This window comes from Panthera pardus, unplaced genomic scaffold (assembly GCF_024362965.1).
Source record: "Panthera pardus isolate Hobbes unplaced genomic scaffold, ASM2436296v1 HiC_scaffold_12, whole genome shotgun sequence".
NCBI classification, from domain to species: Eukaryota; Metazoa; Chordata; class Mammalia; order Carnivora; family Felidae; genus Panthera; species Panthera pardus.
Window position 1 is genome coordinate 3,101,529 of NW_026526677.1, and position 17,933 is coordinate 3,119,461.

General features: G+C 62.8%; 1 protein-coding gene across 3 annotated transcripts in view; it reads left to right on the top strand.

The window, feature by feature from the left end:
- The window catches only part of SHANK2 (SH3 and multiple ankyrin repeat domains 2), a 492,081-nt gene that overhangs the window by 211,475 nt on the left and 262,673 nt on the right, over positions 1-17,933 (top strand). For all 3 annotated transcript variants that reach the window (XM_053899336.1, XM_053899337.1, XM_053899335.1), the window contains 2 exons: positions 1,055-1,370; positions 13,705-13,874. In XM_053899336.1, the coding sequence (XP_053755311.1) occupies positions 1,055-1,370; positions 13,705-13,874 (486 nt within the window). The remainder of the gene's footprint in view (positions 1-1,054; positions 1,371-13,704; positions 13,875-17,933) is intronic.

Sequence of the window (17,933 nt, forward strand, 5' to 3'; positions counted from 1 at the left end):
GGCATCTGACTTCTCCACAGCCTGGAGGGCTGCTTTTCTTTACATGCGTCTTCTTAGAAAGGACACTTTCTATTTCTGGCTCCAGCCCGCGGAGCAAGCCCGAGTGGTTGCAGCGTGCACGCCTGCACCCACGGTCCCCGTGGGCAGTGTCCTCGTTCTGAGTCTCTGGGACGCTGAACTCGGCAGAGTAAGGGCCTCGCCTGCAGTCTAGCACGTCGTAGGAAGACGGGTGAGGTGTGCTCACCTCTTCCTGCTCCACACTGCGGGGCCTGGTTTGAAGGGTGGAGAAAGAAGCATGCTTGGAACCAAAGCAGACGCCTGGGACAGTGCTTGGAGGGCCGTGTGCGTGTCCTGGGGCGGCCGTGACACAGTCCCGGAGACGGGGGGCTTACCCAACAGGATTTATTGTCCCCCTGGCCTGGTGGCCGGAGCCCGAGGTCCAGGCGTGGGCAGGGCTGGGTCCCCCCGAGGCCTCTCACCTTGCGTGTGGACGGCCGTCCTCTCCCCGTGTCCTCACGGGGTCGTCCCTCTGTGCATGTCTGTGCCCTGATCGCCTCTTGTTACACGGACCCCGGTCACACGGGATCAGGGCCCACCCTGTGGCCCCGTGTTACCGTACCCACCTCCGTGGAGACCCCATGGCCACATGCCGTCTGGGGCGCAAAGGGTCAGGACTCCAACACCGGACTTGCAGGGGGACCCAGTTCAGCCCCCACCAGGGGCCAGGCTTGGGTCCCGGTGAGGACGTACCTGTGGCCGTCTCAGTGCCCCGGCTGCGTTGTGAGGCCCTCACACGCATCTCGGCTGCGGACGGAGCGGGGCGCTGGCCCCGATGGAAGTCGGACCCCGAGTCCCTTCCATGTCAAGCGTTGGCTTGAGCCTCCGTGAAATGGAGAGGTTCTCAGTGTCCGCCTGTCGCTGCTTCTGTGTCGGGGCGGGTTCTGCGCACGGCGGGGACCGGTGGGGGCTCAGGGCGCGCGCAAGGGCGTGTCCGCGCCCTGCACGGAAGGTGCCACGGGTGCACTCACCCCCCTCCTTGTTCTCTCCCACCCAGTGCCCTTCCGAGAGGCCCCGGCGTACTCCAACCGGAGGCGGCGCCCCCCCAACACGCTGGCCGCCCCCCGGGTCCTGCTACGCTCCAACAGTGACAACAACCTCAACACCAGCGCGCCCGACTGGGCCGTCTGTTCCGCCACCTCCCACCGCAGTCTCTCACCCCAGCTGCTGCAGCAGACGCCCGGCAAGCCCGAGGGGGCCGCCAGGACTCTGGGGGGCTACACCCCTGGGCCCTACAGCCGGTCACCGTCGCTCAACAGGCTGGGCGGTGCCCTCGAAGATGGCAAGAGGCTCCAGCGGCCCTGGCACGTCGGGTAAGGAGTGGCCAGGGTGGAGGGGGCTGGCGATGAGCCAGGGGGCTCCCGCGGGGACCAGGAGAGGGGGCCCTCCCTGCTCCATGGCTCCTGGTTTCTAGGGCTCAGGGCACGCCCAGAGGCTGGCCAGAGCACCTCTTTTACTCCAGCCTGGATGCCGGGTCACCCGCACGAGCACGTGCCCGTGATGACCTCTCAGGGCAGGTGCGGGAGACGGGGCTGAGCTGCCTGGAGTGACCTAGGGCTGGGGCTGGCGTCTGGGGCCTCGTTTCCGTTCCCTGTGCTTTGGACCCTGGCTTCCCAGAGTGAAAGGCGAACAGAGAGGGTGCTAAGGCCACCAGCCTGCTCGTTGCCACTTGTTCCTAATGCCGCATTTGAGGCAAACGCACCTGCCCGATCCAGAACCCGGGGTCCCACTCGGGGTCTGGGCCCTCCCCCCAGCACGTTGGCCACCTGGCCATGGAGACTTGCTCGCATGAGGATGGGACTTCCGGGGGGGGGGGGGAGGGTGGGCTCACGGCTGGGGCTCAGAGCAGCCACGGCCCCCCGCTCCCAGCAAGGCCAGTCTGCTCCCCTTCGGGCCTGGGCCCGGGTCCTCATGCTCCCGCTCGCCGGCCCCCTGCCTGCTGGTTCCTGGTTTCCACGCCTGCGCGTGGCGTTCCCAAGCGTCTGTCCCCTTGATCTCTGTCCTCACCCGTGGTGGCCCAGGAAGGCCCGCTGACCTGTTTTCCTGGTGAGCACAGGTGAGGTGTGGTGCCCGCTTGGCCCAGCGTGTCACCGGATTCCCTGTCCCACCTTGTCCCATCCCCCCCCCCCCACCCCCCGGGCTCTGAGGGCACTTGGTATGCCAAGCCTACCACGTGAGGCTTGCTGAGACCATGTCCCCGGCTGACGTCTGTGATGCTAGGGACACGGGGGCCACCCTCCCGGGGGCTCTGTCCCACAGGTTCCCTGTGTTCAGAGTGGGGTGCAGGCGGGGAGCCTGGGATGGGAGGGAGGGTCCGTGCTTCACACGGTCCCAACTGGGGGCTGACGGCTGTGCTCCGAGCAGCAGCGGGCAGGTCTCCGGATGGGGGAGGACGCGCCCGCGGGAACCATGTCCCCCGGCCCCTGGGCGGGGGTCTCGGGCCTGAGGCTCCGTCTGGACGCAGGCACGATCCCAAGCCCACATCAGCACCTCCGCCCCGGCACTGCCTGGCAGTCTCGTTCTCCAAACAGTGAGATCCAGTTTCTGGCTCTGGTCTAGATTCTCAACTCCGAGTCGCCCCGAGGGAGAAGTCCCAGGTGCTAAGAACAGTTTAAAGCTAAATTAAAGGTTTCCCCCGAGGCGGCAAATTCTACTTCACACGGTTCGCTAGCATCACGGCTATCATTTTAAGAAGAGCGTGTCCCCTTCCTCCACGACGAAATCTAATACGATGCCGACGGCACTGTGGCTGGGGACCCCCAACGCCGCAAACAAAGTACTGCTTGTGAAGGGGAGGGAGGAAAGGCGCCGCTGTGCCTTGCCGGGGCCCTGCCTGGCTGTCCCTGGTGTCCTGTGCGCACGTGTGAGGTCCTTACAGCGGCCTGTCCTGAGCGCCCAGGACTTCCGGGCCCTCGTTCTGGACTCCGCCCTGGGCCAGCTACTTAACAGTTTGTGCCTCATCCACACAATGAGGGTCAGGGGAAGCCCGGCGCCCCGGGGCTGTCTCTAAGATGGGATGAATGAGCTCATGGCCATGCCTTGCGCTGGGTGAGTGCTCTGTCGACGCAGGCCCTTAGGTGAAGCTCCAATCTGCATGCAACCCAGGACTGGGCGCTTGGCCAGGCCAACTGCCTGTGTCACCCAGAGCTCCGGGCAGGACGGTCAGCCGTCCAGGTTTGCCTGGGACCATGGGATCGCCCCCAACCATCAGCCCGCTCTCTGTCCTGGCCCAGCCGGTGCAGTGCCCCGGGAAGCGGTGCCCTGATCCTTAGTCCTGCCGTCTCTGCCTCGTCCAGCCTTCCTCCCCCACCCTGACAGGTGTCTCTGTTCAGGATCCAGCTCCCTTGCTGGTGACAGTAGCCCCTCTGTGACAGGAGCCGTGAGCTGCTGGGGGGCTTCCCCCAACCCTCCTCTGTCCTAACGGGGACCTGCCGGGCACCCCAGCTGCCCCTGGGAAAGGTGGGCCTTTGAGCCGCATCGCAGGCTATCTGCTTCCTGGCGAGGAGACCACGCTCTGGCCTTTCAGACCACGTCCATGCGTGGAGCTGGCTGCACAACCAGCCCCGGGGATGGGGGAGGCTGGATGCCGGTTCCACAGCATGGCCCCCGGGCCTTGTGGAGGGCTCAGGGAGGTGGCTGAACCCCTCCAGTCTGTCTTTGTCTTCGTAGCTCAGAGCCCAACCCTTCCCCGGGGCAGACGGACCCTGGCTGGCAGGGGGCCTTGCAAGGAGGCCCCCAGAGCCCTTCCTGGTTCTGGCAGAACCCAGGGTGGGGTTAGGAGGCCCCACGTGGTGGAGGGAAAAGTCTACACACACTGTCCCCACGGTAGCTGCTCCGGAGGCCCCCCCACCCGTGGAGACCCCGTGCCGAACCGCCGGGTTGTGTTGAGCTCTGCTCCTGCCCTCCCTGGGACTAGACACATGACCGTTCTGTGCGGTCTCCTGTGTAGCCAGGGGCTGGTGGTTTGTGATGAGGGTTAACTTGAATTTGACTCCCGTCGGGCTCACGTTCTGAGGTCACGTGTGGCTCACGGTGGGCTCCCCAGAAGCGTTTGCCGCTCTTGGCTGTCACCAAGACCTTTAGAAGGACCCCGTGGCCACCGTGGGCCGGCACTGGAGGGTGTCCGGGGCCACTGTCCGGGTGACAGCTCCAGCCACGAGGCGGGAGAAGCAGAGGCAATCACGTCGGCCCGGTGGAGGGAGACCCAGACTCCTGACACGAGGATTTGTCCTCAGGGCCCCCCTTGTCCCCTCCCTTCCCTCTCGCCACCGGCAGGGAATCCCGGACACTTAGCAACGTGATCAGGCAGAGCCCTTTTGCTGGAATGCCGAGCTAAGGCCCCAGAAACCCCAGCCGGAAATACGGCGGGCGCATCCGTGTGGCCAGACCTGCAGGTGCAGACTCGGTGGCTGCATGGGAGAACCAAGGCGTCCCCAGCTGCCCGAGCCACTGCCTGGCTCCTGCTGGCACGGCTGACCGGAGCCCTCCCCTGCAGGGCTCTGTGCTGTGGGCAGGGTCAGCCTCCCCCGCGGAGCTGGCCTCCCATAGCCAGCTGACCTGAGTGCAGAGCAGAGAGGCAAGAAGGTCCGCGGAGGTCAGAACCCCTGTACGTGCAGCACCTTTGCGTGGGCCTCAGGTGCGGGGCTCTGCACACCCCTGCCTACCACGGCGCCCTCTGGTGGCACCCACGGGCATGGCTCGTCCGCGTCCCTGAGGACCCCTGGCCCGTTGCCCAGCAGCTGAATGTGGAGAGGAGGACCCGGGGGCCCGCCAAGACCCCCCCCGCCAGTGACCTCGCAGGCTGCCCTGGTCTCAGCAGCACAGGGAAGCATTCTGGCCACTCTCTCATCAAGGGAGCATCTCTTGGTGGGTTTAGCTCAGCACAGTGGGGAAGACTGCTGCTTCTGGGTCCAGGCAGAGAGATCCAGTGCAGCCCGGGGCCGGCTGGTGGCATCTCTCTGAGCGTGAGCCATCGGGCCGAACCCGGCGGGGCCTCCGCAGAGTCTTGTACCCAAGTTACTATCGTGTTCCAGAACCTGCCCGCGGGAAGCTGAGGCCATGTAGGCGCTTTTGGGGTTTCAGAAGGATGAGAAGGCAGGTGCCCGGCAGCCCCCCAGTGTGGGGGGCCTGGCCATCCAAGGGGGTCCAGGTGTTGGGGCGGCAGGTGCCCGTGGCCCTCTGGTGGAAGGTGACATCAGCATTGCCAGTAAGTGCCCCCTGAGTGGCGCCTGCCTGCCCGTGAGCGCCCGGGAAGGAACGCCAGCCGGAGACAAGGGCCTCGAATCCCAGAGCAGGTCTGCTCACAGAATAGAGCCTGTGGATGGAGCCGTAGACTTGAGAAATCAGAGGCCCCGTCCCCTTCCTTGGAAGGTGGAAATGGGTTCTGGAAGGTTCTGGGGTGGCGGGAATCCATCTATCCCTACCCGCCGTTTCCAGGAGACAAAGTGCCCATCTTGTCAGGCTTATGGGTGCGAAGGGTCTAGCTTGGGTCTCTCTCCACATCTGCGATCCCTCTCCCTGCTTCCTGGGGGCATGGGGACCACAGCTCTGCTCCCCCAGAGGAACCGGGACCTGGCTTCCTCAGTGAGAACTCAGTGCAGCGGCTGCTCCCTTCCTGTGCCTGCCCTGACCCAGAAAGGGGGTGGGGGTGAGTTCCAGCCAGCTGGGGTGAGGGCAGGGCTGGGGTACGGTCTGGACGAGGTGGGCGCCGGGTGACCCCAGGCTTGGGGTCAGGTGGCCCTCCTGCTGCCCCATTGCTGCCTGACCTAGTGTGCTAAGGGCGCGTCTGTCCGGGTTTGTGTCTGTCACTGGGCAGGCAGGTGGGGCCGGGCCAAGGGGACCTACTATAGGGGAGCAGGTACATCTTGGCTGCTGAGGAATCAGTGTCCAGGAGCACCTCACGGGCCACCCCTCACCTGCCACTCTCTCTCCTTCTGCGTTTGGGGACGTTCAGCCTTTGCTGCCTCCGTTGGTCACGCAGATGTGTGAATTCCCAATCTCCTCTGTTCTGGGCGCTCACCGTGTGGAAGCGAATGCCGTGTCCCCACCCCGGAAATGAGGGCAGGAGACACATGAGCCCCTGACAGAGCCGCCCCCCCGCCAGGAGTCAGAGCTCATGCAAGTGAGGGCTCAGACCTCTGTGGGGGATGGGCGGGCTCCATGGAGGAGGGGAGATCCCCAAGTGGGGAAAGAGGTGGGCCCCCCGGGCCCAGGGAGGGGTGAGGGGTCCAGTGTGACTGGAGCAGACAGCGGGAGGTGTCAGGAGGGGGCACGTTCAGAGCGGCTCCCCACCACTCGGGGGCTCCTGAGACCTCCTCTCCCCGCCGCCCTCTTCTGCTCGGAGCCAGGGGTGGCCTTGGGCTGGCAAACGGGCAGGAGCCCAACTACAGCGGAGCGTGGGTTACCATGGAGGGTGTTGGAGCGGCTGGACGGAGCCCGTGTCCAGTGGCTCTCACGTCTCTAGAGTGAGACCCGCCAAGTCCCGGCTCACAGGGGTGCCCGGCTAGTGTCTCTCTGGCCAGTGGGAAGGGACATCCTGATGACCATCCATCCCCAGATCCCTTCTCAGGACCCCACGTGGAGGCTGTGGGTTGTGGGGTGCCGTTACTGGAACAGTAGAGGCAGGGCAGAGCACGGAGCCCACGCCGGGGCCACCGTGCCCAGGGCAGTGAGTGCTGAGGATTCCCGCCCATCTTCCTGGCCCCGGGGCAGAGAGGTGACGGTGCTGATGACACAGGGGGCGACGCAGGGTCTGAGATTCTATACTGAAGACACAACGATCGGCGGACGGTAAGAACTTGGGGCCTTTTGGGTTGGCCATGCCTTACCCTCTTTGCCAAGCTGCAGCACTCTCCTTCTGCCCACTCGCCCTGGGTGAGCCAGGAGCCTGGGGAAACCCCGATTTTAGCCGGTCCCCGGGTCTGCCAGGTCCCTGTTCACCCTGGACAGCGGGGAAATGGCTCAGTTCACTCGTCCGTGTCACTCCACAGCCAGCCCCCCAATTTTCTGATACGGAGAATTTGGTGATTTGGCCCTTCTACCCAAACAAGTGCCTGGAGTTGCATCTGGCTGTTCTTGGACGGAGCACAAGGGAAGTGTTGACAGCGTGGGGTGTGGAACTTCAGACCATCCTCACTGTGCAGGTGGGATGCAGGGGGCCCAGCCGGTCCCCCCATGCCTCCTTTCCCGGGAGGGGATGGCTCTCCCATCCCCAGGCCACGGAGGAGCTCTGCTCTGGCTTCTGCCGTGGGAAGCTGGGGCCTGGAGGACACAGTGCATAAACAGAGGACGTTGTGAGCATAAGACACCTTTCCCTGCAGGGGAGGTCATGGTCACCAGGGCTCATCACTGCGCAGAGGAGGGAGCTCCCAGGGAGCCCTGGGCTGGGATCAAGGAGCTGGGATGTGAGGTCAGCCGTGTGTCAGCGACTGTTTATGGAGACTCCATTTTCCATCTGCAGCATGGGACTTAGTGAGGTTCAGATGAATGGGGAATGAGAAGATGCTCTAGCTCTTGTGGGAGATCCAACATCACTGCATTAGGCAGTGCCTACACCATGCACGCACTCTGGTCTTCGGGGACTAATTCCTGTTCTTAGACAAAGCCTTTCCAGGCATGGATTGATGGGCTAGGGAACTGACCATCTGCAAACAGGCTCGGGAAAGAACTCCCCAGATCGGAGCTGTGTTCACTCTGACTTCTCTGCCCAGTGACGCACACTCTGGTGCCAGCTGGAAGCAGGCAGCTGACACAGGTAACTTGTTACCCACTTACCAGTGGAAGCAGGGAGTGATAATGGTGCTAATGTTCGCTTAACACCTACAGAGACTGGTTCCTGTTGACTCCTTCTCCAGTCACTGTGGATCCTCCCCTCGTATCAGAGAGGGAAATGGGCTTCAAGAGGTTAAATCACTTGTCTAACATCTGTAGTAAGAGGTCAGCTGGGCATCTGGCAGGGTCCGTTTTGAAATTTGGGTGGATGGGTAAATATGAAGTTCAGATAAGTGGTAAGATGGATAGGTGGGTGAACAGATGAATAGATGGATAAGTGGATAGATGGGTAGATGGATGGATGTGGGCGGATGGATGGATGGATAAGAGGGTAGATGGTAGAATGGATGGATGGATGAAGGTGGTGGGTGGGTCACGGATGGATAGATGGGTGAGTGAATGGATGGGTAGATACATGGATGGATGGATGGATGGATGGATGAGAGGATGGGTAGATACATGGATGGATGGATGGATGGATGGATGGATGGATGGATGGATGAGAGGATGGGTGGACAGATGAATAGATGGATAAGTGGATAGATGGGTAGATGGATGGATGTGGGTGGATCGATGGATGGATGGATGGATAAGAGGGTACATGGTAGAATGGATGGATGTATGAATGTGGTGGATGGATCATGGATGGATAGATGGGTGAGTGAATGAATGGGTAGATACATGGATGGATGGGTGGATGGATGAGAGGGTAGATGGTTGACCGGATGGATGGGTGAATGGATGGATGGGTAGGTCGTGTCTAGGTAGGTAGATAGGAGGGTGGATGGGTTAGTGAATAGCTGGGTGGATGGAGGGGTAGATGGATAGATACCATCACCCCCAACACAGAGTCAAGCTAAAAATAGAAAATGACCACGCAATCATGTATTATAGCTCTAGAAAGAGAACGTTATCAGCCCGGAGACAAGATCACGACCGTGTAACTCTGGTCTGTGACGGTGACCAAGCGCGTGCAGCACGTGGGGTGCGTATGCGCGTGCGCACATGCGTGGGGGAGGTGCTTTGCCAGGCCCTTAACTGCTCTCTCTTTCCTTACCTCGTTCCTCGCCTTTCTCTCATCATCACGTTGGGGGACAGAAGCTGTGGTCAAGCCAAACCTCCCCAGTTTAAGTATCAACAGCACTTCCTTCCTCCGCTCCCCATCCCTTCTGTCCGTCCATCCATCCATCGCCCCCAGTCCACCCACCCACGCATCTCTCCATCCATCAGTCCATCCACCCACCCACCCGTCCGTTCATCCTTTCCTTCGTTTACCCAACAGAGAGCGAGTGAGCCCCTAGACTGTGCCAAGCCCCGTCGGGCCCTTGGGATAAAATCGTGGACCAAACGGTCTTCGAGGAGCTTGTATTCAAGTGGGGGCGGGGAGGTGAAAGCCAACGAGGAAAAAGGGTACGCGGATCATGCTTTAAAGTCCCTTCATTCAAAACTCCCTCTTCTCCAGGAGCCCAGAGTGGGGCTCAGCTAAGGCTCTCTCCCCAAGACCCAGGACGACGACCTATCCTTGTCCCTCAACCCGCTGGCTGCACAGTGGACGTGCTGGCCCCCAGGCTTCTGCCGGGCGCAGGGGAGGGCGCTGACGTGCTGAGCCCACGGCGCCGCGAGGCTCAGGTGGTGAATTCCGCGGGGCACTTTCCTCAGGCCCGGGTAGTAGGCCCGCCACTCACCGTTGTGACGTTTCGGCCCTGCGGCCACGATGTCACGGTTAACAGCAGCTCCGGCTCCCGGCCTACGAACGGTCTCGCTCCCCAACCGTCCTCTCAGAGTGGGCCGTGAAGGCTGATGCTTTAACACCACGGGACGGGATCCGGAAGGACTCTGGTGCCTCAAAGTGCGTCAAGGTGGAGGCGCGAACGTTTTCCGACATCGTACGGCGCGAGGCCGGCTCGAAGACGAGGCGGGACGGTCGTGCCTTCCGACTGCGACAGCGCTCCCGGCCCGGCCTGCGCCCGAACTCCCATCAGAACGCGTGACGATCCCAGCCGCACTTCCCGTCCACAGTCTGACCGCGTGGCCAGCAGGCGTTTTAGTTGCAAGGGGCGCTGAGGAGGCCTGTGTGGACGCCGGTCCGGACGCGAGTGCAGCGGGGCGCCTTTTCCACGATGCCAGCTCGCGGCCATAGCGCGGCGCGGGGGTTCGAGGCGCGGGCGCCTCCAGCCGGGCGCAAACGCAGCCGCCACGGTCCGGGCGGCAGGTGCGGGGGGCGTGCCCCAGGGTGACCCCGCGGGCCGAGACCCGAGGCAGGAAGCGTGCAGGTGGTGGCTACCAGTCCCCTCTCGCAGCCAGACCCTCAGCTGAGGGCCTACTGCGTGCCGGGCACGGGGCTCACGGCAGGGAACCAGCCAGAGGTGGTCCCTGCCCTCGGAACCGGGGACTAAAGCAGCACGTGGATAAGTGAACGATCTGACCTGGAGGGGCACCGTCCGGTCCACGGGCAGCCGTGGCCACGAGCCACGGGCCGGAGCCCAGTTTGGACGAAGCGGTCCAGGAGCACAAGGGACGCGGGTGCGGCTGAAATCCGGAGAGAGTCGGGAAGAGCAGGAGGTGAGGGGGGCAGCTGGGAAGGAGCTGGTCACACAGGGAACCCCGGGTCAGGAGTCCGGCGTGGATGCCGAACCCACTGTGACGACGATGAAGTGTTCCAGGCGGGGACCCAGTGGCACCTCCCCCTTTCTGGAGGGGGCCCTAGGGACAGCCGCCCTCCTGCTGCACAGCAAGACAGCGCAGACCCACCCAGAGGACACGGTGCTGGGGGAGGGGAGCCCAGAGGCCTCTCTAGGTCGGGGAGGGGGCCCCGTCAGAGACCCCGCCGGAGGCCCCTCTCGCACCCACCCCGGCTGGTGCCAAAGACGCGGACGCTGGGAGCTGCCGTTCAGGGAGGCCAGGCACGGCGTAGTAACGTAGTAAGTGGACCCTGGGGGGGCCTGGGAGCGCGTAGCCCAGAGGGATGTGAAAGACCAGGCACGCTTGACCGGACGTGGGGCTCACGGGGAACAGATTCCCCACCTGGGTTCTCCCGGACCCCGCAGGAGATGTGGCGTCTCTCACCGGGTCCCAGCAGGCCTTCAAATGCCGCCCAGGCAGGAACCGATCTGGGGAGGGAGGGGGCCGAGGGTGGGGGCCTGCGTCCTCGGAAGAATCCGGAACAGCTGGAGCGTGTCGACAAGGAGCTCGACAAGGAGCGCTGCCTGGGGCGCCCTCCTCAGGGCGGCCGGGGCCGAGAGCAGACCATGGCTGCGCTCAACGTGCGGTGACGGGGTCTGGAGCGGCCTCTCCTCCATTACCCTCCTGCCGCCCCAGCCCTGGGTCCCACCCCTGCCATCCCTCAGTGCGCACAGGGCAGGTGCATCGAGGACACTTCAGCCACGGTTTACAGAGGTCTGGGGGCCCTGGTGTGTGGTCCTCTCCCCAAGCCCACCCCTCTCTACCTACCCCAAGCCTCTTCTGAACTCGTCTGGTGCAGGTGAGTGGCCCCAGGGGCCACATTCCCTATTGAAGCGGAATCGGGTCCCTTGTTTTCCAGGACTCACCTTCTGCACCCAGAAGCCAGAGAGGAGACCCCCTCATGCCCCTACTCTCCTCTGAGCCCTTGGTCTCTTGGGCCAAGCCGCCCTGAGTCTGGCTGAGATGAGGCGGACTGAACTAGTAAATCGTACCCTGAGCTCATGCAGGTGCCACAGAAGGCTGGCGGGGTCCTCTCAGGTGGGAACATGGCCCAGCTACTCTGGCTTTCCCGAATTCTTTCGCATGACTGCCAGGTGACCCAGGTTGTCCCTCCCCTCCGTGAGTCCTGCCTTGCCAAGCTGTTACCTTGGACCAAAATGTGTGTGTGTGTGGGGGGGGGGTGCCCACGACATGTCTTTTGCAGAAGTCACTCCTCTCAGGGCTCCTGGCATGCCTGGGGATAAATGACATCCGTCAGAAGGAACGTCTGGGTCTTTGAGAGGAACCCCAAGGTGCATTTTCTTGTGCAGACACATTGATCTGTAGCTGGCCAGGCAGTGAGAGGGTAACTGAGGAGGTGATGTGAGCCCACTGGGCAGGGGCACCTGGTGGTACCCAAGTTCACAGGGGCACCTGCGCCCCCAGGGTTCGGTGACCTCCATCTGTGGCTTGAGCTTGGTCAACGAAGGCTCCGTGGGAGAAATCGCATCCCTGGGGACACACGGCCCCCCCAGCCCACGCTCAGTCACGACGGTGAATGAGTCGCGGGCCCAGGACGTAGTGCTGCCCTGCTCGGTGAACTTCTACGAGCACGAAGCAAAGCGTGTGCCATTTATCAGGGGTGTGGGTGTGGGTAAGGACCGCCCAAAGAAACGTGGAGGGTCCACATTAACCCCCCAGCGTGAGCGGTCCCGTCAGCTTCTGAAATTCTCCTTGCAAGCCTGTTTCACAGCAGCCCCCCACCCCTGCCCGTGCGAACGTCCTCCTCGTAGAAAGCTCGAGGCCCCGTCCGCGGGCTCAGGGGCCACGGTATCCATAGTTGACTGGGGCCCCACCGCTGGGGACGTGAATTGTGACACGCGTCGGCCCCTCCTGAGACCCAGGTGTGGCTCCCCAGTTAGAAATCCCTGCCCAGCTTCGACCTTGTGTGTATGCTCTTCCCAAAGACCCCGTCCCGGGAAGACGGCTCAAGGACACCTCGTGTTGTCCCCCATAAGAACGAGGGTGGCCGTGCTCTCTTTCCGCTGCCCAGAAGTGGCCGGCTTCGGCCACCCGTCACGGGGGTGCGGGGACGTCGTGACAGAAGCCCCTCAGCGTGTTTCTCTGTGAACGTGCCTCCCGCACACGCATAGTCCCCCTGTTGGGGCGGCCGGGGTGTTTCTCACCATCCGGCCTGGACGTCGACCTGGAAACGTACGCTCTTTGTGAAATAACGTAAAGCGCGACAGGAGGGGCCCCCCTCTTGTGAGACACCTTGTGAGCAGGGCTTCCGGGAGCAGCCACGAGTGTCATCCCGAGAGCTCTCGCGGAAGGTGCTGGTGTTTCCGCACCTGGAGTGGCTGGTGCCCGCACGGCGAACCTGATAACGTGCCGGAGAACCGGGGTCTGCCCCGATTTCTGCCTCGCTGCAGCCCTTTGCTTTTATTTTTCTAAAAAATTGTGTTAAAGTGCACATAACATAGAGTTTGCAATCTCACCTGTGTTCGCACAGTTCCGCGGCTCTAAGCGCGTTCCCGCTGTTACACGGCCGTCCCCACGCTCCGGCTCCAGAACTGTCCATCTTCCCAGGTGGAGGCTCCGTCCCCGTGAACACGGACCCCCAGCCCCTCCCCTGGCCACAGCGCCCACCGTCCACGCTGTCCCCATGAGACACTGACCCCCAGCCCACCATCCTACTTAGGGACTTGGCTGTTCCAGGTACTGCTTTCAATGGAATGACGTCGGGATCGCCTGCCTTTTCTGACTGGCTTCTTTCACTGAGCGTGACGTCTGCAAGGTCCACCCATGTTGTAGCAGACATCAGAACGTCCTTCCTTTCTGAGGCTGGGCGTTAGTCTGCTGTGTGGATGGGCCGCACTGTTCATCTGTTTGTACTTGCTGGGCGCTCGGGTCGTTTCCATCTTTCAGCGTCGTGAGCAGTGGCGCTGTGGACAGGGCGTGCAAACGTGTGTCTGGGGCCCTGCTTTCGGTTCTTTGGGGTTTATTCCCAGAAGCGGAAATGCTGGAATTACCGGTCTCTTAACCACGAACGCTGCCCCCGGGCCTTTTCACGTCTTTGCCTCATCTAGAACCGGGGGCTCCTATGTGACCGCTTGAGCGGCACGGTGTTTGTGACGAATGGATGGGCTGCGGGCCTGGAGTGCGACGTGCGCTGTCTCAGGCGGTGACCCTCTCCCTCTGTCCCCTCCCTCTCAGGCCGGCTTTCCCGCCTGGAGCCAACAGGGACACGCTGTCTGCCTTCGAGTACCCAGAGCCCAAGCGGAAGCTCTACAGTGCGGTGCCGGGGAGGCTCTTCGTCGTCGTCAAGCCATACCACCCCCAGGTCGACGGCGAGATCCCCCTTCACCGCGGCGACAGGGTCAAAGGTCAGTGTCCACCCTGCTGCTGGGGCTGGGTCGGGCCGGGGCCCCGTTGGCCTCAGTGGACCCAACGTTGGGGTGTAGGTGCCTGGGGGCACATACAGAGCCCCGGGAAGGCAGAACGGGGAACAGAGTGACGCTCGCCAGTCACTCTGGGGGGACATAGCTGTGGCATCCCTGATGCCTGTTAGGGAGCAGCACACACACACGTCTAGAATGAGATTCCATTGCAGAAAGTTCAGGGACGGGGGCAGAGGTCCTTTCTACCTGGAAAACCCCTGAGGGCCCCAGGAAGAAGCGGTGTGGAGGGGGGCACCTGGGGGGGCTCAGTCGGTTGAGCATCTGACTTCGGCTCAGGTCGTGATCTCACCGTCCGTGAGTTCGAGCCCCACCTCGGGCTCTGTGCTGACGGCTAGGAGCCTGGAGCCTGCTTCGGATTCTGTGTCTCCTTCTCTCTCTGCCCCTTCCCTACTCATGATCTGTTTCTCTTTCAAAAATAAACATTAAACAAAATTTTAAAAAGCAGCATGGGAGGAGGAACCGTCACAGGTCATATTTGGACGTGTCTTGTTGGGATTTGGGGTGTCTAGGTAGACGGTCCAGCAGGAGCCACAGCCTGGGGCCGATGGTGTTCCTGGGAAGGAAGCCCGCCAGGTTGGAAGGAAGTATTCCCCGAGCAGAATCCTGGGAAATGTGGTCGAAGAGAATTGAAGGGCTCCATGAATGCCGGGCCAAGGGGTTAGACTTTGTGGCCGGGGTCCTAGGGAGCCAGCGACGGTTTCCGAACAGGGAGAGGAGGTATGGAAAGTCTTTCAGGAAGACGGGTGTAATGAGGGCATGAGCAGGAGGTTGGCAGGAGCTGTAGCCTAGCCCTGTCATCTGAGGACAGGTCTTCAGAAGATGCGTGGCAGGTGACAGACAGTGTGCCCCTTAGAGGTCGGCCGGCCGGGGCCAAGTCCTGCCGGCCCCCCCCAGGTCACAACCCAGCACCCTCTTCTGTGCCCTGTGCTAATCCGGCTGACCCCAGCTGGCTTTTGCAAGTGTCTGGTGACAGGTGGAGGCCTCTTCTCTCATGGCCCCGCCTGGTCGTCCAGCGGCACGTAAACTTGGCCACCCGGTAGCCCGTACAAGTCCCCGGAGCTCGGTGCATTTTCTTTCTGGCACTTTTCCTCACCTTAGATCACGTCTGTTGATCTTTTCCCAAAACTCTTTTCTCTGAAATGTCCCCTTCGCTGTTAAGGCCATCTCGTGACTTTTTTCTAATGTCGGAAATTGCACGTTTAAACTCCAGAGTTTCTGCGTGTATCGTTTCTGTCGTTTCCTTTCACGCGAGACCTCCCCTTGCCCTGTTGGGGTTTCTCGCTCCCCGAGAGCGTGTACTGTTTTAGGACCCTGGAGTGGTCCAGTCGGCACTCGGAAGTCCCAGTCTGTGAGTCCCCCGTCCGGGCCATCTCAGGCTGGCCTTGCTTGGTTTCCTCTCCTTGTGAGGACGGGCTTTGTCCTAGCAGGTCTTGATGTGTCTGGTGACCCTCTGTTGCGTTGTGGACATCAGGCGGCTTAGTCGTGGGGATTCTGACTTCGCTGAGTTTTCCCCTGTTTGGCTGGGTGGCCTGGGTGACAGGCCGGCTCAGATCTGGCGCCCCGCTGAGCTGCTCGACGCCCTGCACACGGCTCAGGGATGGGGCGGTCCGGTCTGCCGGCCCCTCTCGGGCTCCTTCCCTTGGGACTCGCAGGCCCCGGGCCGTGGAGCGGGGCTCTCTGGTCCAGCTTCCCTCCTGCAGGCCGGGCCCGTGTGCCTCCCCGCCCATTCGGGCACCTTCCCCTCCGAACCCGGGGTTTGCGGCCGCCTTCCCTGGTGGCCAGCGGGGCCTTGTCCATCACACCTGTAGGCGGAAGTCCCTGCACCGTCCCTGTCTGGGGCGGGATTCTTGTCAGCTCTCAGATTATAAACATTCCAGTCACAAACGTAGAGGTTCACACAACCCGCAACTTTGAATCTTAGCCCCAGAACGCGTCGCGGGGTCGACTTTGTCCCCTAGGAGCGAGCGGATTCACGCTGTCCCCGCGACAAGGACGCGGCTTCTGCAGACTGGCTGGCTGGTGGCTCCGCCGTGGCGATCACACGGGGCCCCAGACAGAAGGCAACAGAAGTGATTTTGCTGAGTGCCTGGGGGTCCACACTGCCGCCTCGGCCGTGCCGCTCCCTCGCGGATCCCCTGCGCCGCGGCTGCGGGGGGGTGTCCTGGAGGTGCCCCAGGGACGCGCCCCTCCCCTTTCTCCCGGCCTGGTGGGGGCACCTCTGGGAACAGGCCCTCTTCTGAGAAAGCTGGGCAGGCCAGGCCCCCGGGACTTGCCCCGTCCAGGAGCCCTCGCCTGAATACCGTCGGGTGATGCGCGAATCCAGGGGGGCTGGCAGCCGGTGTGAAGACAGAGCACCGCCCCTTATGGCCTGCTCTTACTGCGTCTGTGTGCACCCCACCCTACCTACCCCGTGGCCCCCGACACACCATCCGGGACTCCCTGGCCGGCCCAACTCTGAGGTCGGCTAAGCCCTCGGCCCAAGCCCCAGCCTTCCTTTGATTCCATGTGTTTCCATGGCGCTCTGCACCCCAGACGCACGCGGGGCTTCAGCCCGGGTCGGCAGGTGACCACCGGCAGGTCGCTTCGTATCTGGGAGCTTTGCGTCTGTCTCCACGCGTCAGAGACGATAACAGAGTAGGTGGAGGTGGAGACCCCCATCCCTGAGCGCCTACTGTTTACTCCGCACAGCACTGGGCACATCACGTGCGTTTCTGCACGTGAACCTCGTAGCCGCTGTAACTCCGGTAAAGACCTCCCAGTCTTCCCCCAGCTGGTCACCAGGGGCCCGGGACCCAGATCTACTTGGTCTGGACTCGGAGCCACGCCGGTCCCACCCCTCCCCGCTGTGTCCGCTCCGACCTCCAGCTCTGCTCGCCTGTACCCGTGTTCGTGCTCTCGACCCGGTCTTGGAGAGACGAGAGGCAGATTGACCGTGTCTCCTTGTACGCGGACGGGAAACAGAAGGGCAGACAGGGCACAGGGCTCGGGTCAGGGGAGTGGGGGCCGTGGGGGCGGCAGTGAGAGACGGAATCCGAGGAGACCCCAAGTCTGCAGCCGGATGAGGGGAGGCCGGGGAAGAGGAGGAGCCTCACAGCCCAGGGGCAGCGGGAAGGTGGCTCGGGGCAGAGGGGTGGGCCCAAGCCGCCGAGGGGTCCCCCGCTGGGCAGGAGCCCTGCGGGCACTGGTGTGAGGGGATCCGCCCCTCTCTGCATATTTCCAGGGGCCTCGCCCCAGACTGGGACCCAGCCCTCGCTGCAGGAGAGCAGGGTGTGTGGGGAGCCAGGCCCATCTCCCGTGGAGAACAGAGATCAGTTCCCAGACTCGCGCCTCAAAGGGCGGATGCAAAGGACTTCTGTTCTGAAGGCAGCTGGGCGGGCCATGCAGGCCACTGACAGTTGCCCTGGAGCCCGTTATGCTGGGCCTGGGCCCCCTTCCCTCCGGCCACACTGTGTGGCCTGGTCTTGTGAGCAGCCCCTGCATCCTGGCTGCCCGGCTGGCGGCTGGTGGGGTCCCGGCAGTAGGCGGGAAGGCCCTGGGGTCCTGTGGATACGCCCCCGGCTCCCTGACCCCCAGCCGTGGAGGGTGGATCTTACTATTCCCGGTGGACCACGGAGCCCGTGCACCTGGGAAAGCATCTTTTGCATACCTCTCCCTAAGTGTGGGTGCCCGGGAACAGGGGTGTGCCTGCTGTGGTGCCCCTTGGGATACTATGTGAAGGAAAGCCCAGGATGGCTTGAAATTCAGATGGCCTACAGCGACGTTCTAATCAGGGGGCTTGATGCAGAATGGGGGGCCCTGTCGCTCAGGCTGTCCCAGCCCAGGGGCTCGCTCCCGGACACTCAGGTAGCTCCTTCCTCGATGACCCAGGCAGGTGCATGGCAGACGGGGGTGGGGACTCACTCAGTGACAGTCCCTCCCAAGCCCGGTAACGGCCCGGCTCATCTAGAACCGACAGTGTTGTTTTCCAAAGTACAAGGCAGGGCC